General features: G+C 43.1%; 1 protein-coding gene across 1 annotated transcript in view; it reads left to right on the top strand.

Annotated features, from left to right (window-relative positions):
* Positions 1 to 24013, top strand: part of VAT1L (vesicle amine transport 1 like) — a 64686-nt gene extending 40673 nt beyond the window's left edge. The window contains exons 8-9 of the mRNA XM_054079099.1: positions 18809 to 18892; positions 20938 to 24013. Of these exons, the coding sequence (XP_053935074.1) occupies positions 18809 to 18892; positions 20938 to 21036 (183 nt within the window). The 3' untranslated portion in view covers positions 21037 to 24013. The remainder of the gene's footprint in view (positions 1 to 18808; positions 18893 to 20937) is intronic.
* The last annotated feature ends 452 nt before the right edge of the window (positions 24014 to 24465 follow it).

Below are 24465 nucleotides of genomic sequence, written 5' to 3'. Positions count from 1 at the left end.
AATATGCTTCAATTGCTTTTCATTCCTTTTTCTTTTTACCTGATAGTGCAATGAAACATCTGCCTGTCTTCTCCCAGTCCTGCGGGCAGGTGAATTCAATTACATCCACTGCAGTAATTGTAAGTGGATTCTAACAGAAAGTTTCCTTTATCTCGATTCCACAGAGTTGGTTGTACCACTGGCTGGCAAGGAATTCTTAAGGTTTGGAACAGTGAGTGTTTTCTGTCACTCAGAGAACTATTGATTGGATGTGTTATAAATGAACAACAGTAGATAAATAGCAGGTGCTAAAGGGAAAATGTGAGAAACTGAGTTTTCAAAGACACATTTAGATGCTGTTTCATTCTTGTGCTCTGTGCTATTCGTGTGTGTAGTTCAAGCCACAGAACCTGTGAATGGAACCCAGGATTTTCCCTATGTCAAAGAATTCTGCTCATGCTCTGTTGTTAATTAGTTGACTAGTTTGGAAAGAAAGCTCTTGGTTGTTCAGGGTAGCTGGCAGGGACTGGGGATGTGAGAAATTCTCTCCTGAACCAGGGTATTGGGAAGAAAGCGGAGGTTTGTGTTGACATTTCCTAGCAATTGTTTTTATTCTGTCAGAAACTTTTTTCAGTCTCAGTTCAAATTTTAAAAGACTTGTTTTCCCAGGATTTTAAAAAGCTGAGATAGAAGTAATGAAGTCTCCTTGGTGATGCTGAGAGAGTGGAGAGGTGTCATCCATGTACGTCTGGCACAATACAGGATACAAATAATTCAGACTCGTAGGGTCATAGAACAGTTTGGGTTGGTTGAAAGGCACTTGTAAAGGTCATCTAGAGCCACCCCCTGCAGTGAGCAGAGACACCACCAGGATCTCCTGCCTTTGAAACTTCCCCATTTTCAGACTGGAAAGAGATCCTTGATTATTTTGGATGAGGGTTTTGCCTCTGATTTGCAAAAAAAAGTCAGACTAGTTATTTATGGGGGTTTTCCTGGCTATAATTCGTGAGTCTAATACTTCATTAATCCGTGAATGCCTAGAAAGCCATCTGAGGAGTCACTGAAAAGAATCAAAAGGGAGTGGGAGGAAAGAATAAGGAAAACCTCTGTGTGTTTAAAGGTCTGTTTTGCCCAGAAGATGCTGCATTGGCAGCATTGGTCCCTGTGGCATCTCCTGTGACTGACAGTGAGCAGAAAGGTTAGTGGAGCAGAAGGGAACGAGACTGCAAAGTTACTGTGGTGAGAAACATCAGTAGATACTCTGCCTTCTGCATTTCTGCTGTGCTCTAGCTCACATTTCTCTGCTTTGCGAGATTTTGGGTGTTTGGCCTATGAAGAGAGAATGTGGCATAAGCTTCTGGCTATAGCAGAAAGATTAGTGTAGTTGTCACTAGACACAGAGCTCTGGTCAATGACATTAATCAAGCCTTTTTGGCTTTAGAAACGCCTTTCTAAAATGAACATTACAGCTTTTCTGCTGGGATCTGCTTATCAGTGTATCTGTGTAACAATAGCCAAAGAAAAAGTACATCATTAGTTCCATCAGCAAAACCAAGCCTGTCTCTCAGCAGCTGCTGGCGCTGGTGACTGGTTTGGCAGGCTGGTAGAATTTGTGGAATCTCATGAGCAGTAGCACAAAATTCATCTCTTGGGTTGTTTTCAATGTTTTATTTCCATACTAACAAAGTAATTGAGTTACTAGACTCTTTATTGCAAAGACAGCACAAGTTTTGTGTTCCATTTCATGCAACTTTGTCAGTATCATAAACCAAAGGAATTATTACTGCCTTATCTGCCAGACTGTAATTCTGTAGTAATTCTGTAGTTTTATGTAAATGATCCTCTACATGTTGACCAGACGATCCATTGCTGGTATTGATTGTCATTAGGAAGGGCAGTTGAATATTAAACTTCATGAGTCAACGTATTCCAGGGTTTGTGTCCTGCCTTACACCCCCTGAGATGCATTACTGGCCCATCACAACACAGGCCAATTCCTTACCCTGGAGAGGAAGAGACTCAATATCCCAGTCCGTGGCAATCAGCATCTTCCAGGCTCTGTGTAAAGCCCTGGGTGTGCCAGGAGACTCGTGTGGTCCTTGCAGGCTGCAGAAGTTGGTTATGGGCACCTTCTCAGCAGCAGCACTTTCTATGGACAACTCTGTCCTGGTGGCACCTGATGTTCTGATCTAGACATTTCTGTACTATCCAATATTTCCTGTCATGTGATTTTTAAAGACTTAAAGCTTTGAGATTTTGTAACATTTTACAACATAATGCATACTATGATTAAAGTCCCCTTTCCTAAGTGCAGGGGGAACTGTAGTTGGAAGTTTGCTTTTCTGGTTTACATAATGTTACCCTCATCAAAATACAATGGTTGTATCCAAAATAACACTTTATTTTAGTGCATAACAATCATTAATCAAGATAAATGTTCTCACCTAATGAAAATGGTTCATAGATCCTTTTAAATTGTGTTAAACATAAGTGAGTTTTAAAAGCAAAATTACTCTTGGGCATAAAGACATCTCTTAGCATAATATAATCCAAATTTAATGGGATAATTGAGTTTTATATGGTATTGCAGTTTAGTAATGATATTATAGCTTATTACAGATAAAGAAATAAATTAACAGAGAGGCAGCAAAGCAGGCATACTGCCCATACTAAAAGTTTCCTATCTATACGAGCCTGCTGTGAATAGTGAACGTACAGGTATTTGGTAGGTAAATCTGAATGTTACAGTCACTGACTTAGAGAAAAATTATCCTGAAAGGAAGCAATGTAATTTAACATTTTCAAAGGAGCAGCTCATTTTCTACTGTTTTGATATTACTGAATGTTAGTTTGAATATCAAAGTTCAGGCTTTGAATGTGGTATTAACATGCACGTATCTGAAAATGCAGGCTGTATCAATAAGAAATAAAGCATTGCATATTGCAGGCAACTCCATGCCTTTTAAATGCATTCAGTTCAGTAAATATTGCGTCAAAGTGAGTTCCCTACTGTCACCAAATCCCAAAAACCTGGGGAAGAACCTGAGGTGTTTTCTTTTATATGCTACGGTTATTTCCTGGGTAAAACATGTTAAAGATCTTAAACCTTCCTGAGGGAAAAGAGCACAACCTTTGAATCCTTCAGCAGAAGGAACGCAATGCTCTGTCTTTTCCTCCAGGTTGTTTCTTCTTCCTGCAGTGTTCTTCTTCTCAGAGTTCCTGCCATTAAGCCTACGCTCCCCTAGAGCTGCAAAGCGTCTGTTAATAAAGCTGTGCCTCTTCTGATTCCTTGTAGCCAGTAGATATGCTGTTTGCTTTTTCTGGTGCATCTACGCATGCAAGTTTAATTGAATTAGATTAGAAACTGTCTCGGCTGAATCGGTGACGTTTTATCACATGAACACTTCTCCTTTGGCCCTGCTACCAATTACACAGCAATTTGATTTCAGTTGATAAAGTGTGATGCTCAGCTGAATGAAGATTCACGTAGGAGCATTAAATTTCTTGTAAACTAAATCAATTTTTATAGCAATCACGTTGGTACAACTTATTTGGAGTTAAGATCTTTAATATAGGCTTAACATTTTTAACAGTGGCAGGAGAAATATTAAGTAATAAAGGAAATAGGATGGCAAAATATATTGTAAAACTGTCAGGTAGTGAACAAGATAAATTCAAATACCTTTCATCTAACCTAGATGAACGATTTCAACTTGACTGAAAACTGAGGTAGCTCCAACTGAGCATGAATCGTGTTCTCTAACATTACAAGTGTAATTATTACATCTAATGTATCCATGGTCTTCGTTTTAAGTATAATTGTAATGAAGTTATGGCATGGCACCGATTGGTAGGATCTGACTTAAAGAGCTCCTTGAATAATCAAAAAATATGATGATGAGTTATGAACAATTAGATTAGAAGCCCTCGTGGTACTACTTTCTGAAACACAAAGAAATCTAAGGAGAAATATTTTTTCATTTGGAACTTTAGAGACATTTGGGATTTACCTTGATGAGTTTCAAGAATTTATTATAATTGGTTTACTGATTAGGGATGGATTTTAATGGAGGGAATCCATTGTTATGAAAGAGCAGAGATTTTTTTCAAAGACACAATATTAATTTGCTCATGTAGTCTGATCCCGGTTGGATTTGTGTATATAACTTCTCCAACTTTGGAAATTATGGTGCCAAGAGTTTTTAATGATTACATCTTAACAATCTGGAAGGCTGAATGTTTACTGTGTTTTGTAACTGGTAGGAATGAGGTTTTTGTAAAGATCCAGTTATTGAGTGATGGTTCTGCTGGATCAGAGACCTGGAACAAGCCTGGAATACAAATGAGGTGGGAGTAATACAGGCCTGCAGCTTGGAGTGCTGGGCAATGAACCTGCCTTCTGGAAGCCTTTCTGGAGTTTTGCAGCTTCCTAAAACAAAGCAAATGCTCTCCAGTGAGGTGCACTCAAAGAAATAGCTCCTTTCTATAAAATAAACTGGCTTATGACCAATAAATGGAGATTTTAATAAAGAGGTACCGGCAAAAGCCTGGGAAGGACCAGGGAAGGAGCCACATGTGGGATTTGGGGTTTGTTCTATCTAGAAGATACTTGGAAGGGCTCTTTGTCTAAACAAACAGCTGTAAAAAAAGCATAGCTGTGTTTTCACCATAGTGGCAAAGAAGTGATAGTACAAATTATCCTTTGCACATGCACACAAGCCCAAATGGTCTGTGTAGGTCTGTGTCCTGGAATGAGACAGAGTAACCAGCACAAATCACACATAGGAGTTAAACGTCCATCGTTATTCATGCCTCAAACTTCCCTGTACCTAAGTGAACTCAGAATGCAGTATCCCTAATTTCATTGCACTTAGGGCAAGGTCAGAACAGGTTTCCATCTATGCTGATATCCATCTGCTGCCACAAGGACTATGGGGTAGAGAGACAATAAAAGCAGCATCATATAGAACAGGCACGCTGGGCTTTCTGGAGTGATTTTCTTATAATAACTGACTCGGAACACTAAGAACTGTAATAGCCCATCCACTAAAGCTGTGGTATGTCAAAAGGGCCACCTGGCTGCTGTGCTGGTGCACAGCGCATTCTTGTGGTCTATGTAAATACCATAAAGACAAGGAAGCCACGGCATGTAATTCAAGTGTATTCACACAGTCGTACAGTGGAGTGGTGGTAAATCCACAAACAATACCCACAGGTGCTGTCATTGTGAAGGCTTAATACTGTAATTAATGTAGAGTCTGCTGTGCCTGGAAACCTCAGGAATCGGGGCCCTCCAGTCCTGGGTGTTGCTGAAATGCACCGAGTTCCTGCAGAAAGTCTTTGGGGTTTCATTTATAGCCTGGTGTAACTGTGTGTGTGTACAACATGGTGGGAGAATGGGCATTGATTCTTGATAGATGTGAGCTCAAGAATCACAGAATGCTTTGCAGGCTGGTTTGTTGGGTCCATGTCCCCACTCCAGAGGCAGAGTTAAGACATGGATTGACTTGGTGGAATACCATCCTGCTAGTTCGATCAGCAGCAGTTTGGAATTTGGTGTCAAAGAAGAGACTGTCTCTCTCAGTAGCGTCTATGAGTGTTTCCCGTGTGCAGGTTCTGGTGTGGCTGTGGTGCTATCATTCCAGAAAGGCTGGCTGATCTTTCACTTGTGTGGGAAGAGGGATCTCTATCTGCTAGATTCCCACAGGGGAGTAACCAGGCAGAGCTGCTGGAGCTGCAGGCGTGCACAGAGGGAATCAACAGCAGTCACTCTCTGTAGTCAGGGCACTGGAATTGGAAAGGGAGCAATACCCCCGCTACGCAAAGCAGTGTGCTTGTAATTCAGTCTGTGTTCAGGGGGGGACAGTTCACTGACAATCAAAATGTTAGTGTGTGCTTCTGTGGAGGAGAACAACTGAGACAGACTTGTGGGGTGGTGCAGTTCTTCTCCACGTGTTTGTGTCAGAGATCGCAAGGTGACTTTACTGAGGCAAGAGGTTTCAAAACTGATGTCATGGAGCTTGATAGTCAATAACAAGATAAAATGTTAGGGTTTTTTTTTTTTCAGCTGCATAATGAGGAATGTCATAAATTTTATTTCCTACCATAAATTGTTACAGCAGATTGTGATGGAATACAGGAATGCACCAAACTGAACATTACTTTTGCATTCAGTTTCAGCAGGAGACTGCTGCATCTTCACCAAATACAGTGGCCGGTTCCTTTTGCCTGTGACTGCCAAAACTCCTTTGCAGGTGGAGGAGCTTTCCCAGTGTAGGAGCTGCTGCTGCACAGGCTCACTGGATTGGAGCCTGGACCACTGCACTGCTGAATGCTCAGGAACACTGGGGCATCCCTGGCTGCAACTGGCTGTAAGATGCAGTATTGCTCAGGGTGGAGAAAGGGATCATAAACTTGACCAGTTCTCGGCTTCTCTGCTCGTGCTTTTCTTGTGCTTAAAGCCATCTTCCTAGTATTTGTCATAATTTCCACCAATGATCCCAAAGACATGGGCAGCAGCTGGGAGCCCGCGGCACATGAGGATGCAGTGGCCACCAGAAGTGTGATGTGAGAGGGATCCCCCTTTGGTCAGCGGGTTTGAGGGACTTCTAAGCTTTATCACAGTACTTCTCTCTCCCTTCCACACAACACCATACTGCTCTTCAGACTGGTAATCTCAGTGCAGAGTCAATATGGTTGTATTGTGCTTCCAACTAGGCGGACCACTTTGGAGGATTTGAGCCAAGGAGTTCTGGCTTCATTGCTGTTCCAAAAGAAATTCCAGCACGAGATCCTTAACACTTCATCCGGATTCACAAGATGTGGCTTTTCTGCTCAAGGTGTTCCAGGGGATTCTTCCCCATGTCTCTACCCTTCAGAAACACCTCTTGACTTTGGAAGCAAGAAGATAATTGTTTCCTGTATTAATGCATTAATAATTCCTTTTTTCTTCAAGCTGATGTTAATAACAAGTGATAATGAGAAAAGCTGCACCGTGCCATCTTCCCTCAAAAACAGCTTTCCTGCTCCCTCTGTGCAGATTTTTCCAAGGTAATACACAGGTCTCACTGTGATGTTCTTTTTGTAGCATTCTGCTTGCAACCAAAATGCCCATCTTTTTCTGTCAAAGTGCTGGATACCCCTGTCTGAACTTGCTGGATGTCTCTGTGTTGATGGATCAAATTTCAAGGTCCTTTCTCCTGCTTCACTGTGTAGGAAAGCTCCCACCAAACTGATCACCCAGGCACTGCTGTTCAGTACTTCTAAATATTTCATTTGATGTTGGTTCTTCCTTTTTTTTTTTGGCTTTATCCCTGTTGACTCCGCAAGTCAAAGCTGGCAAGATTTAGCTCAGTTATTCTGTAATTATAGGGCCTTAAATCTCTTTTTCTTTGAATTTTACTGAGGCAAAACAAGTACTCACTGCCATCAGCAGGAGCTTATAGTAATAAGGAACAAGTGAGAAAAGTACAGTTTGCAGCTGTAGCTCTCCATTTAAAACATGTATAACTTAATAGATATCTTCAGTAGCCGAGGGAGGACCTGGAGTCAGAATTTGCCTGTAGCGCCAGTTTTTATTGCTTTGACATTTTTCTCATCTTGGGTCTGGTTTTAGTCTTGCTGCCATGGCAACATGCAGTGAGGCTAAAAGGTATTCTGGAGAAAAGGTCTCTCCCAGCTGACAGGCAGCAGAAGGGATAGAGGTCAGAGCCACTGTTCGTGGCTGTGAATAGCAATGGAGGAACAAAATGGATTTTAAAAGTATTTTGTATTTGCATGTATGCAAGCAAACCTATTTGTGCAGAAGTTCAGTGTAGCAGAGTGTAAATGAGTGAGTCAGATCAAATCATTCTGGATTTCAGGTGGATCCTGGCAGGATGACACAACATGTCAGCTTCACAGAATGGAAATAGGCTCTATGGCCCAAGTTATTTTCTTACTTCTGCATCTAAAATACTGTAATCAGCTCCAAATCATTACCAGGAGAGCAAAGAGAGTTGGAGAGGTCTCATTAGAGTTAATGGTGTGGGTAAGAGAGGAGAATCATCCTGGGAAAGGGGGGATGGTCCAGGGCAATTGCAGGTATGGGTGTCCCAGCCTCCCATCTATCCATCTCCCGTGCCCCCAGACAGCTGGAGGGTTTTGTCCCAGCAGCCAGGGCAGTTAAATACCGGTAAGCACTTCTCTGTAGCTACTGTGCTACAGCGCAAGGAAAACAGTCCTATCATGAGCGCAGATCATTGCCCTGGAGGTGTGCTCTATGGTCAGTGCAGGTTATTCTGTTCACTCCAAAGGGAAATGATCTGTGTCAGCAAAAGGATGGTTTTGTCCTAATAACTGTTCCTGTGGTGGAGTATTTGTCAGGGAACACACCTGGGCAAACAGGTTTGCTGCAAAGGCTTGTACAGAAGACCTGGCCTGAGAAAGGAACGTATTGCACGCTCATTGGAAAACAACATCTTAGAAAAAGTCAACATGTTTCCCAGTGAGATGTTACTCCACTAAACCCTGGTGTATAAACAGAAGAGATACAGCTCAGGATTAGTGAGGAGGAGGAAATACAGCAGCAAAACAGTAGGACTGAATTTTGACAGATGTCACTTTTGAGAGTAGGATGCAGTCAGTGCAGAGGAGCCCAGGGACTGCTCACCGTGTGGCCCAAGACATCCAGGGAGTCCCTGTCCTGGCTCTTCCCTTACCCTGAGCCGCATTACCAGGGCTGGGCAAGTGTAGCCTGAAAGGGAGATGTTCTTGGCTCTGTGCTTCCCGTGCTGTAATGCCCTGGCAAAACCTGCCTGGAGCAATGTGCCGGTTCACTTCCCTCTGAGCTGCTGGCAAGCTGGGAAACTCTTGGCCTTGTTTCTGGAGTTCCTTCCCTTCCACAGACCAGAGCTAAATAGACATCGTCTAGAAGACAGAGACTACGTGGTTTGTCTTTGTGTGGAGCGCTGTGTTAAGCTTTACGAGCCATATATGCCAATGACGTGAAAGAGAAGTCTTCTCCTGGTCAGCCAAGAGCACCTGCAGTTATAATGCAGTGCACAATTCATGTTAAAGACAACATAGCTTTGTAACAGACCGCAGCAGTGCTTCTCATGATAAATATCACATTGCCTCATGACACTAATGAAAGCTATACTATTACAGCTCTGATTATGCGGTATTTCAGCTAGAATAGACTGCTGTATGCATCTTTTTCTTCATTACTGCAATCAAATGATACTTAAATAAATATTATTGATATTGTTGTTTGTAATGCTAATGGGGATAGCTCAAGGCTCTTGGAAATAGCAGCTGTTACGAACGGTAACAGCACAGAACCAGCCCTAGAATGAAAACAGGCAAGGTTTTAATTCAGATTATTCTTTCATAAAGATTTGGATCGTTACCTGTGACACTTGGGTTGCCAGAGTAACCTTGGCTAGCCCGCTGCTGTTTGCGTACTGCAGTCACCATGGAGATCTCTCCATGTGATTTTGCAGACGTGATGCAGTCGCAGGCTTCTCAGCCACACGACAGTGAGCAAGAGAGGAATTAACTGTTGGTGAGGAATACTCGTGCAGTCCGCCCTCCTCTCTGTCAGAGAGCGCCTGCACAGAAGCAATGCAAATGCTGAACTTGTGCTTGTTGTTTTAGCTGCATGTAGAGGACAAGGGCAAAGCGGGGAAGCATTCTTGGCTTTCATAAGGAAAGTACTGAGTGGTCTGAAAGAGAAGTTCGTGCTCTGCCCAGACTGGAGGACTAGTCAGAAACTGCTGTCCTGTGTGAAAACCATGTATGAAGTGTAATGTGTATTTACAGACTGGTTTTTAGTGTTTTACAACCCATTTCTGAACTGAGGCTTATAGAATCATGGAATCATAGAAGGGTTTGGGCAGAAGCTCATCCAGTTCCACACCCTACCAGGGGCAGAGACACCTCCCACTGCATCAGAGGCTCCAAGCCCCATCCAGCCTGGCCTTGAACACCTCCAGGGATGGGGTGGCCACCAGTGCTCTGGGCAACCTGGGCCAAGGCCTCTCTACCCTCACAGGAAAACATTTCTTCCTAACATGTAATATGAATCTCCCCTCTTTCAGCTGAAAACCATTCCCCCTCGTCCTATCCCTGCATCCCCTGATCAAGAGCCCCTCCCTAGCTTTCCTGGAGCCCCTTTTAATACTGGAAACTGCTCTCCTAGGAGCCTTCCCCAGACTGAACAATCCCAACTCTCTCAGCCTGTCCTTGTACAGGAGGTGCTCCAGCCCTCGGATCATCTTCATGTCCTTCTCTGGACTCATTTCTAACTTTAAGTTCTACAATACACTTAAAGCAAACAAACAAACACAACTTCTGAGAAGGGACATGAATGTTTCCGGTGGTTAAGCAGGCTGAGTGCTCCCTCCTTTCTCTCCACGTTCTTTGAAGAACAGAAATAAGAGAGCCTCAAGATAAAGGTCTTTTTGCTGTTGCCTTTTCAAGTTAGGTCTTCACTTTTAGTGTGAAGGATCAGTTTAAGGATTAAAGAGGAAGCATAGCTCGAAAAGCAAGATGTTGGGGCGATCTTTGCAGCACACGTTTCAGCGGCTGGGGGCATTATTTTGTGGCTAGAGGAGAACAGCCTTCTCATGCTGGAAGGTTTTGAAGTTTTTGATGTGTAAATGGAGGACAAATGGTGATTCTTTGAGATGAGGTGTGAAAGTAATCAGCACTATTGAACCTAAGGGTGTGGAACTAATGAGAAGGGAAAATGAGGGTTGTAGATCATGAACTAAATTGATGCTGTGCTCATCTGAAGGTGAGGAAAATGGCTTTTGGGTGCTGATCACCTTTTTGACAGCTCGTGATGATCCAGGGTTAGAAGGATTGGTGAGTGGACAGATTACACTGAGTTGACTGATCTAATTTCACATCTGGCTCGGATTAAATTTGTTACCTTGGTGTAAGATTCTTCATCCTTTCATGCTTCAGCCTAATTTACCAAAGGGGGATGAAAGATTCTTTCACTGTGAGCAGAAATGCTTTCATGTATCTCAGAGAACCCCCTGTCACCAGCAGGGCCCAAGGCAAGACAGCACACAGTAACCCTGCCTGAGCGCAGAGCGAGGAGGTGAAGCACTCGTCTACACAAATAAAACTCTTGTCTGTAGCTGTCACTTGGTGGAACAAACTGTATCAGCCTCATGGAGTTAGAAAAAAATCCACTCTTCTACTGCAGCGGTTCATCAATTCTTTTATTTTTTTTTTCTTTTGTGATGTGAATGTGTGAGTGTACTAAAAAAAAAAAAGATAAAATTCATTGTACTACTGAGCTGAACAGCCTCACGTACGATGAGGAAAGCAGCATTTTTCCACTAGGAAGTTTTTCCATGGAGTGCTGCCTTTGTTATTTCTCTCTACTGACAGGCCTGAAGCCCCGATGTGGTGTTATACTGGCAGAGTGAGCGGTTTAGTGTTCCAGCTTTGCAGTGTCTCTTATTTTACTCCTGAGATGGGTCAGAGCCAAATACAGAAATGGATCGTTGTGGTTAAAATAAGATCCAAAGGCTTGAAAATAGCATCCGTTCCTTAGGCAGGCTGCATTTATCTTTCACACCATGAAATGGTGCAACAGATAATTAGGAATACATTTCCCGTTTAACTTTTCTGTATTTATAAAGCAGCAGACTGCTTTTGCTGTGTTCTACCAACAAAATGAAGTTCTAGTGAACATTTATGAATACCTCAGTGGAGGCTACTCTTGGCTCCTGGTTTCAAACGCAGAACAGCCAACAAATTAGTTTAAAGGAAAATGGGTAAATTAGCTTGATTATAGCAATACAAAGTGAAGCATAATTGTTTGTTTCGGGCATGTATTATATATAACAGGTCAGACTTACATCTGTCCTCTCTTTAGGAACTTCCAAAGTAATCGCAGCCTCAATAGAGTTTGCGAGTTTGTTCTGTAGTGGGGAACCAAGGTGAAATCATAGATCTCTTCTGTAGGGCACTGCGCTCCTCGCTTCATCTCCCTGCAGCTGCAGCGCACCGCAAAGGGAAGGCTAGGCGCTCAGGACAGGAGGGATGGAGACCTGAAATGAGGGACTGCAGGTGAAAAGCCAGGCAAGAAATTGGTTTTACTCATTTCTGAGGGCTGGAAGCACCTCTCATACAAGGCAAGGCTGAGAGAGTTGGGATTGTTCAGTGTGGAGAAGAGAAGGCTCCAAGGAGATCTTATAGCAACCTTCCAGTACCTGAAGGGGCTACAAGAAAGCTGGAGAGGGACTGTTTACAAAGGATTGCAGTGATAGGATGAGGGGCAATGGGCGTTAACTGGAGAGGTGCAGATTTAGACTAGACATTAGGAAGAATTTCTTCATTATGAGAGTGGTGAGGCCCTGGCCCAGGTTGCCCAGGGAAGCTGTGGCTGCCCCATCCCTGGAGGTGTTCAAGGCCAGGTTGGATGGGGCTTGGAGCCCCTGATCCAGTGGGAGGTGTCCCTGCCCATGGCAGGGAGTAGAACTGGATGGGCTTTAAGGTCCCTTCCAACCCAAACTATCCTATGATTCTATGATTTCATCTAGGGAAAACACAGAAACAGACAAGAAAATTCCAAGGAGAACACAGGAACAAAACCAAGGCAGGTGTACAAGGCGCGTTTCAGGAAGACATGTCTTTGAATTGAAAATGGGCTGATTTTTTACCTATTCCCATCCAAAGGTATGGAAAACTGATGCAATGAGGAGCTAGCTGCAAATACCCAAACTGAATGGCATACTCTGATGACATCCTGTGATACTTGCTCTGTTTGGCATATTCTTTAGGTTTCATGATTTACAATTTCAGAAGTTATTTGAGTGAAAACGATGTGTTGAGGCGCTATTTTTAATTTCAGTATAAAGATCTTTCTTCCAGTCTGAGTGGTTACTGGTAAGAACATGGTGACTTGTGTGGTTTTTTTACCTGCATTTCTCCCATAGTGCAGATCAGCGAGGAGTGCTGGCAGCACCCGGTTAAACCGATGTGATCTGTGGGTATCTGATGCCTAAAGGAGCTGCTTTCTTAGTTGCAGTGTTAGTGCTTTGCTGTTAATTCTCTGCTATTATTAGTACTTCGCTATTTTAGATATGCTGGTAAGAAACCAAAATAATTTTTGGTCTGTTTTTTGGTTTGTTTTTTTTTTAGTGCAAACATGTACTTTATTTTAGATTAGGATTGCTTTCAGCTCACTAATGACAGACGGCTACGCTGAAGTCAGCCTGTGTTCCCAGCACATACACCTTGTTGTATTCAGGAGAGGAAAATAATTTATGGGTGTTGTTATAGTGTAGTCTCTTTGGCTTTTTAGTGAAATAAAAACTCTGCAGGTCCCATGGTCTGGCATGAGGAATTAGCTAAAGAACTATGGAAATCTGTCTTTCTTTTTCTTGTGGAGAGGAGGGAGCTGGCCTTTTCTCCCAACTGACAGGGAACAGGACAAGGGGGAATGGCCTCAAGCTCTGCCAGGGGAGGTTCAGGCTGAACATCAGGCAAAAATTTTTCACGGGAAGGGTCATTGGGCACTGGCAGAGGCTGCCCAGGGAGGGGGTGGAGTCATCATCCCTGGAGGTGTTTAAGGGATAGGTGGACGAGGTCCTGCGGAGCATGGTTTAGGGAGTGTTAGGAATGGTTGGGCTCGATGACCCAGTGGGTCCCTTCCAACCTAGTGATTCTATGATTCTTTTAGAAATACAACAGCAATTTAGCACACCATTGCTACAAGGAACTGGAAATCTTTTGTATTTGTAATACCGCGCCATTTCTCTTCAACAGTCCCTAGTGCTGATGTGATGCTACTAAAGTAGCTGGTTTGTAACATTGAAACTATAGAGGCATCTCTGGGAATTAGCTGAAAACATTCCTTTTGCCACAGTGACAACTTTTTTTTTTTTTTTTACACAAAAAGATATCATTTTATAATTGCACTGAGGAACTTTAAAAATGACTTAATTTTTGTGGTTTCTACTTTGACTTATTTGGGTAATAGGTAACATCAAGACCCCAGCATCAGTAAGTGTCAAGGTACATAATCAGTCTCTATAAAATGACAGAAGATTGCCCAACTCCACTAGAATCAGCAACATCAAATGAGTCATTTTTGCAGCCTACTCCATGTGAAAGGTATCTTTAAGACCCCCTCCCAGAGCAGGTTGATCTTTTCCCCATCGCAAGGCTCAGAGATGAACGCTCACGCAGACCCACAAACAGAACACACACGCCTGTCCGTGAAGCATTGGCCTGAGATGTGCTCAGATGTTCCTGCTGGGTTCTTCGTGTTGCTCTGGTAGGAACTGGTCAGGACTATAATACTCAGTAATTTTAGGTTTTAATCAGTGAAGGAAGGCTGAGCAGGATGTTGCTGGTCCCCTGGGGGTGGCAGCATTTCTGAATCTGTACAATCAGGTGCTGCCAGAGTTCTCCTGGGGAGGAACAAATGTTGCGCTTTCTCAGATCAGGTTTTAAAAGTCTGTTAGACCCACATGGAATTCCAGACTTATGCTGTTTTTCACTATATATCGTTATCTGCATTGCCTTTGAAAGCCCATAGTGCTCAGACGTTTGAAAGTAGAAAATTAGGGCAGATGCCTGTCCCGAGAACCCAGCGTGCCTGTTGAACCTGCCTTTGCCCTGCTTTTCTGGTTTAGTTTGTATGCAGAATTTTAAAAACACTAACTTTTTGCAGTACTTCTTTGTATAAAAATCGTTAGGGTGTGGGTCGCCGTTACAGCTTGGTTTTGAAGACAGAGAAGACCTGGTCTGGCAGAGGATGGAAGTATTCAGCTGTGTTCTGAAAACTACTGCTGTTGGGGAAGAGAAGTGCCTCGGCTCGATTCTGAACAGATTGGAACCCGGGAAAGATGAGCTTGTTTGAAGCTGAATAAGAAATTGTAAAGAGCAGACCATATCCAAAGTTCTTGATACTTTTGAGGAGTACATTACTGGAATGAGGATATGAGATAACGTATTAGTGACCTCTACCATTTGTTGAGCTAAAAGGGATGTGAGAAATGCACTTGCTCAGAATTGGTTTTCCAATTACAAAAACATATTCCCTAAAGCAAATGCAGATTGGGTCAGAAAGGTCCTTATCCTGTGTTTGTTCTCGTTTTCCACCAGACTGGGCAAACAGGGGAAAGAGAGCTACTCTACTGGCCTAGAGTAGCTCGAAAGCAGTACGTCAAACATCAGTATGAAGTAATGCGACAGTGTGCTTGAGGGAAAAGGCAGGATTCCTTCTATTTCTCCTTTGCTGTGAATTGTTTTCCTCAGCTGCTGCCTAGACGTGCCGTGTGGATTGCCTGGACAGCTGTGCAGCATTCTGGCTTGGTGTTCAGGAACTGATTTGCCAGCTTTCCTTACCTAAATAACGTGGGAAGGGGAAGCGTTCTCCACGTGTCCACTAATGTATAAGACCAGTTGTGATTCCAGTGCAAGAATCTGCGGTACAGACAGCGTCAGTCTGAGGGCTCTCCAGGCTGAAACCTGTAGTTCAGCATGAATTCAGATGCAAATTCCCTGAGGGCTGAGCTACACTGGAACACAGGCCCAGACACTTTGGTCGTTTATTCAGATGGAAACTCTCTGTATGAGTGAATGCTCCCTTGCACGGTTTCCAATCCCCAATCCCTCCACTGATGCTCCTGCACCAGGAGGAAGTCAGTTCCTCACCCGTGTGAACAGAAGCGTGTCAGATACGTTCAGTGGGATGTGAGATGGGAAATGCAAATAGCGATCCTTACAGAATAATTGGTGAGAAGGAATTTAGGGGCACAGTTCTGAAAGAAGAGGTAAACCCTTGTGATCCTCACTGCTGGAAGGACAGTTGATTTTGAATCAAACTTCAACCACGTTAGAGAGCCTCCAGTAAATGCTGGGATTTGCAGATGCCTTGCTGTACTCCTGGTGGAGCCTGGGTCTGCCTTTAACCAAGCGCGGGGTGGTTCATCTGGTGCTCTCAGGCACACACTGGGCCTGAGCTCCGTCCCACACTCTGTGAAAGACAGAGGGCCCCCAGTGCCTGAATGCACTCATCAAACAGTCAGTGCTTTCATACAGTCTGCGCAGAATAACTGAAGCCTTAACCTTGCGGAGCAAAGAAGGTTTTAATGCTCTCTGCCCTCTGTAGTGTAAGAGGGACCGGTTTTACTATTCAGGCACCTTAGGAAACAAACGGTTGTAGTCTGGGTTGGATAAGTGGGCTGTTAGCAGCCATAAACATAAAAATTACTGATTTGTGAAATAGCTCATGGTCTGCATTCAGACACAGCGTACTGGATGCATCACACTAGTATGGAATGTGACCGACTGGGTAGGTGGGTTGAAATAGCACTGCAATACACAGATGTAATATCAGCTCTTCAAACCGTTTTCAGTTTTATTATATATCTTAATAGCTCCATCTGGATCCCATAGCCACCATTACTGTTATGAATTTTATTAGTCCCTCTGCCTCTGTCTGCTGTTTGCATTCGCAGGCTGCTTACAAGTGTCCTGGAAACAACTCCTGACCCTTTCTCCAGAGCCCTCAGTTTGATCCGGTGCATGTGAAAAATGCAGGCACAGCACAATTTCTCCAATTTGCCTTGCTGAAGATGAGATGGTACAAATGAAAATAAACATTACATGCCTTGCTTTCCACAAGATTTTCTGACAGTAAATTTCAATGGATGGGCGAGTGCGTGTGCTGATTTCTCCAGTTCTGTCCCATCCCACCAGTCCCATTTCGGCACTGGTGAGACCGCACCTCGAATACTGTGTTCAGTTCTGGACCCCTCACCACACGAAGGATGTTGAGGCTCTGGAGTGTGTCCAGAGAAGAGCAACAAAGCTGGTGAGGGGGCTGGAGAACAAGTCTTACGAGGAGCGGCTGAGAGAGCTGGGGTTGTTTAGCCTGGAGAAGAGGAGGCTGAGGGGAGACCTTATTACTCTCTACAACTACCTGAAAGGAGGTTGTGGAGAGGAGGGAGCTGGGCTCTTCTCCCAAGTGACAGGGGACAGGACAAGAGGGAATGGCCTCAAGCTCTGCCAGGGGAGGTTCAGGTTGGATATCAGAAAAAAATTCTTCACAGTAAGAGTCATTGGGTACTGGAACAGCTGCCCAGGGAGGTGGTCGAGTCGCCTTCCCTGGAGGTGTTTAAGGAACGGGTGGATGAAGTGCTTAGGGACATGGTTTAGGGAGTGTTAGGAATGGTTGGACTCGATGATCCAATGGGTCCTTTCCAACCTTGTGATTCTGTGATTCTGTGATCCCTGTGGGTTATTTATGCCCTCCTGAAAGCTTGGTTTGGCTAATAAGTTTCGTAAAATATAATATAGCTGCTGCCTCTTCAGAGTCTCTGCTGGGTACTCTTAAAGGAATATTGTTCAGGGTGCAGTCTTACAGGATGGTTAGGTATCATTTATGCTGTAAAGGAACTTCATAAAAGTTACTGTGATTTTGTGGACTACGATTTGAGGTCAGCCTTTGTTTTGTGTTTCCCAAGTTTAATTTGCAGTTCTGCCCTCAGTTAAGAAGTCACTGTGCTTTGTGGTGCCTTTTTTTCTTCTGTTCTAGTAGACTTTTTTCCTTAAGTCTGGTATTTACTAATTGAGGAAACGACTTGGCAAAATTAAGATTGTAATATTGAGTTCACTGCTCCCAGCTTTCAAAATAAGGCTGCCAGATGGCAAAGAGATTTTGTGCCCCGCATCCATTAACTTTAATTGGAAGTTGAAAGCTGTATTTGCTCGGTGCCTTTAAAACTCTCATCTCTTGTTCCATATTAGGCGTTCAGTAATGATTTGATGTACCTGGACCCCAATCCAGGCTTTTAAGTGTCCCATGGACTCACCTGTTCCCAAGGCAGCATATTGTCTCAAATGGCTGGGCCATCGTTCTTAAAACATGCGCTAAAACTATGTAACAGATGGTAGTTCCTATGAACATAAAACTCTTTCTTGTCTCAACATATCCTGTTCTGCTGGCAAAAAAATCGTGGGATGAGGATATGAAACAGCCTTTATATGTGCATTTTCAGTTCCTGATGTTTCCCACCATGGAAGTGAGCAAAGCCTTCCAGTTCTCAGTGATTTAATAGTGGTCTGCGTGCACGTTGAGCGTTTAGTGCAGCACACACGGTGTCAGTTCATCAGCACTGAGCTCTCACGAGCTCCGAAACATCACACATCAACATGTGCTCCTCTCCGGCGCGCGGATATGGAGGTTTGTGTTCCTCTCACGTGGGCTAACTGCCGTCAGCTGTTAAATGCCTGCTCCTGGGGCACCTGTAGGAACCAGTGGCTTAGAATCTAAAACAAAACAAAAAGGTGAAAAAGATGGGAAGCGACACTGGCTTGTGCAGTGAGAAGCACAGCACTGCATTAATCCCAGCCCTGCCTGCACACAGCATTCCCTCCACAGGGACAAAGGAGATGGACTGAAAAATATCACAGGGCAATTAGAAAAACATGTCGTACTTTCAATGAAAGTAGGGTTTCTTGATAAATATTGCACAAAGAGAAAAACCTAATGAAGAGCCTGTCAGGGTTAACCCCTCGAGCCTGTATTTCTCTCTGCATCTCAACTAACTGCTGTGTTCTACATTAGCATTTTGTATGTACTGCGCTATTCAGAAACTGCCATCACAACTCACATCCCATTTTGGCAAACAGAATGCAAAAATCAGTGTTACAAATCCACTGAACGTGCTTAACTATTGATTTTGTTTCAAGCAGCTGTTGGAATGACCTTGCGCATAGCACACCTTCAATATGTTGGTGGGTTTGGAAGGAGGGAAATCAAGCTTCTTTTAGTGTGTGCCTGAAAATCATCAAGAGGTTATCTTCCTTTCAGGTGAAGGAGGCCATGCAGAGAATCCATGACCGAGGAAATATTGGAAAACTAATCCTGGATGTGGAGAAAGCCCCCACTCCGCTGGTGAGTGCACATCGCCATGTGAGTGGTGTACCGTCACACAGGTTAAAAGATGGCACTGGCCTTGGGAGAAATTGCTCTTATTGGGTTGTTTTTTAGTCCTGTTTTTGTCTAAATCCATCACACTTAAAGACAACCGATAAGCATAATTTCTGTTTTTAACCCAAGGTGAAATGCAATTGTAATTCCCAGAGTCCCAGCAGTTAATTTTCTGTACTGAATGGTTATCTGCCTCTCCAAAAATGTGACTGCAAGTGTTAGATCAGGGTAAAACTGCTAAATCTGTTTCTGTCCCTGTGATGGAAAACAAATAAGACATTTCACATAATACAAAATTCCTGTATTAATAAATGGATTGGACAGAAAAAGACACAGTCAATATTACTTCAGCATAGACGCACAGGAGTGCTTTCTGGTTCCCATCCAATAGTTGGACTATGCCTTTGGCAGGAGTTTCTTCTACTTCTGTTATAATACATGAAGTATGATACCTAAATACTTCTTTCTAGAACTGTTCTGAGGGAAGGCAGTTGTGACAAAGCTCTGGTCCACTGGATGTGGAGCATTTAACCTGGTACTGAAACATTACAGAGAGCAGCAGTGAATGAAACTCAGAGTCAGGCCTAAGCGTTCACTGATGATGTAGGAATGAGCAGTAAAAAAGGTAATGAAACCCCAACTTCAGATCAATACTGCTGTGTGAAGTTTTCTTTCAGATCTGAGTTACCTCCTGATTTTAAAGAACAGAAAAGAACCTGAAAAGAGCCTGAATTACAGTTAAGCTCTTACTCTAAAATTGGCCCCAAATCTCAAACAAAAGCAGTACAAGGAGAAGGAAGGCTTTTGGGACCTCACACATGGAAGCTGGGCATTGTTTTGTTGCTGAATTGCATCTCAAAACTGTAAACAAGGACTCCTAACACAACATTAATAAATGTATTCCATCTCGTCTCTGGTTATTGTATATTCACAATAGCCATCGGTTAGAGAGTGAGAACAAATCTGGTACACTTCATGAAAGGGTGTTAATTTAAAAATGTGGGTACCTTCAGAGTATTGCTCTTCTCCATTAAATTCAGGTTGTATTGGAGATTTTTATTTCCAGCAGGGCTGCAATGTCACTGCATCTCTCTTTAATAAGTGAATGGGTCCCTTGCTCAGTTGATTTTGAAATAGTTATGTGCTGATATGAGAATCGTCGTGTGTCCTAATAGAAGTAGTGTTGGTGCATAAGAAAAATCTGTCACATTAATCTATGCTGTTGATCACTGCCGCCTGTCCAGTTCTGCAGGCTCTTCCTTAGCCTCCCGAGACAAGTCGCACTGACAGGGAAGTACCTGAGAGCCCTGAGCCTTACACAGCTCACAATAAATATTCCCATGAAAAAAACCACCATGTGCTCCTTAAATGCTGTCCTGAACAATAGATTTCTGCAATGGCCTACTGCCTGTACAGGCCTCTTAATAAAATATGGAAATGCCATTTCGCCCCACTCCCGTGTGATCCAAGACTTGCCCTGTCCTAGATATCTTCTGCCAGCATCTGCATATCCACTGCTCTGTGAAACTTCATTGTTTTCTTTACAAAACAGTTGTTCTCTGGGTTTCCACGAGACTGTGCCTTGCGAGGGACCAGATCCCACCCGTTAGCTGGCACTACAGGATAGTGTTACCTGTTCCTGGGAGAGCAGAGGCAGAAGGTGCTGGAAACCAGAGGGCTCAGACATTCTGTAAACTTCCCACACAGCTGTATCTCGTATCCCAGAGCCTTAATACCAGTTTGCTACAAGCGCACAGATCAGAGTCCTGTCCTACAAAGCAGCTTTGTGTCAGCTCATTCAGCTGTAAGCTGGGAGGGAGCAGTGACCATTCCAGCTGGAATGGTGCAGTGCCGGCAGAAGTTTTGTACAGACAGAGTGTTTATTTTTCATGTTGCAACCATGCCTTCTTTCATTTTTAAAGCCACTTTGTCAAATGAATCAAACTGAAATATTAATGCATAAGACAACGTGAAGGGTGCTTTGATGTCCCTCATCTCTCACCCTACAGATGGCCAACGACAGCACAGAGACGAGTGAGGCTGGGGAAGAGGAGGAAGACCACGAAGGGGACAATGAGAACAAAGAGCGCATGCCGTTCATCCAGTAACAGCCAGAAGTGGTGGAAGCAGAGATTGATGAAGCAGAAGGGAACGAGACTTGGAAATCTATTCTGTGCATCAGTGAACAAATGCTGTAGTACAGTGTGTGTTGTATTTGTCTGCAGTCAGCTGAGCTATGAGCTGTTGATCATTGTTGTTTTGAACTCCAGTGCCATCCTCATCCAGTGCAGTATTATGACATTCCTGTGTAACACCCAGTTTCCCTGTAGGAGTCCCATGGATTTTTCCGTTCCGGTTTAAAAGCCTTATTAATGTACTGTGTGATTTTAGATGGGCATCTTTCTCATGCAGATCCCAACATTTGGCATAAAGTTATTGGGGGGAGGGTGGCTTTTTTTTGCGAGTTGGAAGTAGTAACAAAAAAACTTCCCCACTTGCTGTCTGGAAGATTCTAGTAACTGGAGGGAGGACTTTATGGATTTTTGTGTTAAAGTTTGTGGATTTTCAGAGTTAAAATAGTTTTCCTTTTATGAAGCACAGATAAAAGTTGCAAAAAAGATGAGTTTTCATTTTCCTCAATCATGCCTCATCATTTTATAAGCAATCCTGACTTCATTTTCAAAAAGACCTCATTTAGAGTTCAGGAATCTGAAATTGTGCAAGAAATCATTAATTGGGAGACTTTGATTAGTATTGTATAATCACATTAGTCATCAGCACCAGTAATGAAACCCTTCATTCAGAGTGCAAACTGCCGTGCTTTCCTGTTGATCTGACTGCCAACCCGAATGTTACAGGCAAAGAAAAAGGTCCACGAGCCACTCTTTTTAGACCCAGAATTTTAACTGTCTGTAGCAATTATCAGTTATTGACAGATCGACATATTCTGCGAAGGACACGTGGGCACATCTGTGTCCGAAATCTAAAACAGGTTTAAATTTCATTTTTAAATCGTATTGGTAAGGCTCACGCATCAGCCTGTGGAAAGAAATCTGTTGGCAGAGAGCACTGCTGTGAAATCACTCATGCTGATCGACTGTCAAGCTGGAGCTGAACTCCTACTGAAGTTAACCCTGTTAAAAATTAGTTTTAGGCCTTAATCCCACCTGAGATTATGCACAGGGATAACTTTATCTAGGTGAGTAGTTCTACCAAAAGCTCTGCTCCATGTGTGCGATTCTGTTTGTAATTCTTTGCAGTTTGGAGTATTCCAAGACCAGCCAGTCCTATCTACCTCCCACTTGTGGATACTAGATCTAAACATGGCAAAGTCAGCAGTTTTGTCATGTCTCACCTATCCCAGCAGCAGCTACTCAGGTCCTTGATCGTCTTGTTAAAACAGTTATTCTGGAATGACTGCAATCACCTACAGTAGAAATGCTCAAGGAACGTCACAGACCTTGTATAGTGCCATGTATTTTTGAATTGTGTTATTTTCAACAGAAGGTATTTCCCCAGGCATGGCTGGTTGTTCATCTGAATCTACAAGTGCCCTGTAGTGACAGAAGTTAAAAACTAGAAGTGGAGAGGGAGGGCTTCTCAGGCTTTTCTCGGTGTGAAAGGACTTGTGGGGCCTGGATGACTTCTATGTGTGGGTTTAGAAGATTCTCTCTTGTTTTTTTCCGTTTGTTTCATCTTGCTGCCTGAGTATTAATGTCCATCTTTTTACGCTGTACTCATGAAGTTGCTGTTCTAATACCAGATAATTGTGCAGAATGTTCATTCTGAAGGAGTTTCCCTCAGGTTAAACGCATTCAAAAATAATGAGCAGAAATAACTGTAGAGAAAAATGCCAAAAAAGCTTTTGAAATATTAATCGGACCAGAACTACTTTTTCTCTAGATGTTGATGAGAACTTCACTACAGATTTTTCTTTCTAAGCTGAACCTGCCCACGCTTCCAGTGCCATATTGGGCCCAAACAGGGACTTTATCCACAGAAAAAAATAACTATTCAGTGAGAGTTTCCCATGTATTGGGTTTACCAGTTGGGCTTTTAGGAAAGGCCATTAAGTTTTCACGACTCATAAGCTGACAGCGGTAGGAAACATGCCCGATTTTGTTTTGCAGTTAGTGTAATGCTGTTGTCCTGCAACAAACCTTAACATAACTAGGAGTTTTGATTTGACGCCAAAGTGAGCAATATTGCTGGTGACCTTTGAGCTGGCAGTAAGTGGCATTCTCAAGGCCTTAAATTAGTAGGGCAAGCGGAATAGCAAACCCGTGCTTCTGTTATAAACCGCGGTATGGTTGGCTCTACCGTTAAATTACCCTTCGAGACAAATGAAGATGGGTGATCTTGGTTGAGGCCACAGACACCACAGGGACAACAATCAAATTAAATAATTCTGGCTAGTCCTTTCGGGTTTTGTTAGCAAGGCAAAAATACTCTTCATGCTTATTCATACCAGCTCTGGGGCCATTTTCTGATCAGCAGAGTATCCGGTAATTGCAGTGCGTACAAAGGAACACTGCTGGAGCGACCCAAGCATGACACGGAGGAGGATTGCCCTCAGCAAGCTCAGCTCTGCTCTGTGTTTTACTGGCATTAAAATGGCATATCTGAATGAAGGTCACTACTGAAATGAGTGGCAGTTTTTCAGGTGTCTGTTCTGGAAGCAGGATTTGTGTGAGCAGAATTTGGCCCATGAGCCCTAAGTACCTTTTAGAATCCCACGAACAGTAGTAGTGCGTCCGAAGTGGGAGAGGGCATGCTACACAAAATGATGATGCCAGGACTTGATACCGACCAAGTCTTTTTGTTGTAGAAGTGAAGGTTTGTGCTTACTACTGACAGTATTATTTAAACAACTCCAAGACAATTGGATAGTTTCTTCAAGTGAAACAAATCATTTCTCAATTTGCCTTAAAGGAACTGTGAAAGCTTCTCTTTAACTTAAGCCTGATTGAAGTGAACTGAAACACTGTTTAATTGTATTTGTTGCTTTAGAGCTTTTGTTATATTGTGCCTACAAAGCAAATTATGTTTACATAAAATATAAATAAAATATGGAGCATAGCATCATCCTTGTCTCACATGTTTTATTCTAATATTACGGTCACATTAGGGAACAGACTTGGAATTGGTTAAGAAGAAATTTTGAGGTCTTGTTTTCCATTTTGGTCACTGAGGAGTATACAAAGAATTCTTTTGTTATTACAGAGAACATCGTGGCTGTTAAAATGGCTGAGTGTGCTACTTTACAGAGCAGTAACAATTTGTATATGAAATGTTGAATGTTCAGTCTAAGCATTTCAAAGCATTCTATCGGCCTCATTCCTGAAGCTCAGGAAGACTTATTTTGATACAGATAGGAACAAGCTTCCAGCTTTTAGCATTCGGATTGCACTGGGAGCTGGGTTGACACACAAGTTATCCCCAGAGAGACGCTTCCTTTCAGAACTGGAGATACTCTACGGCAATAATCTTAAAATAGGATCCAAAACAGCCCCTGCCAAATTAGCTATAGAAAGCAG

This window comes from Cuculus canorus, chromosome 13 (assembly GCF_017976375.1).
Source record: "Cuculus canorus isolate bCucCan1 chromosome 13, bCucCan1.pri, whole genome shotgun sequence".
Classification (NCBI taxonomy): domain Eukaryota; kingdom Metazoa; phylum Chordata; class Aves; order Cuculiformes; family Cuculidae; genus Cuculus; species Cuculus canorus.
Note: the sequence above shows the minus strand (reverse complement) of the source record. Positions and strands in the feature narration are given on the sequence as shown.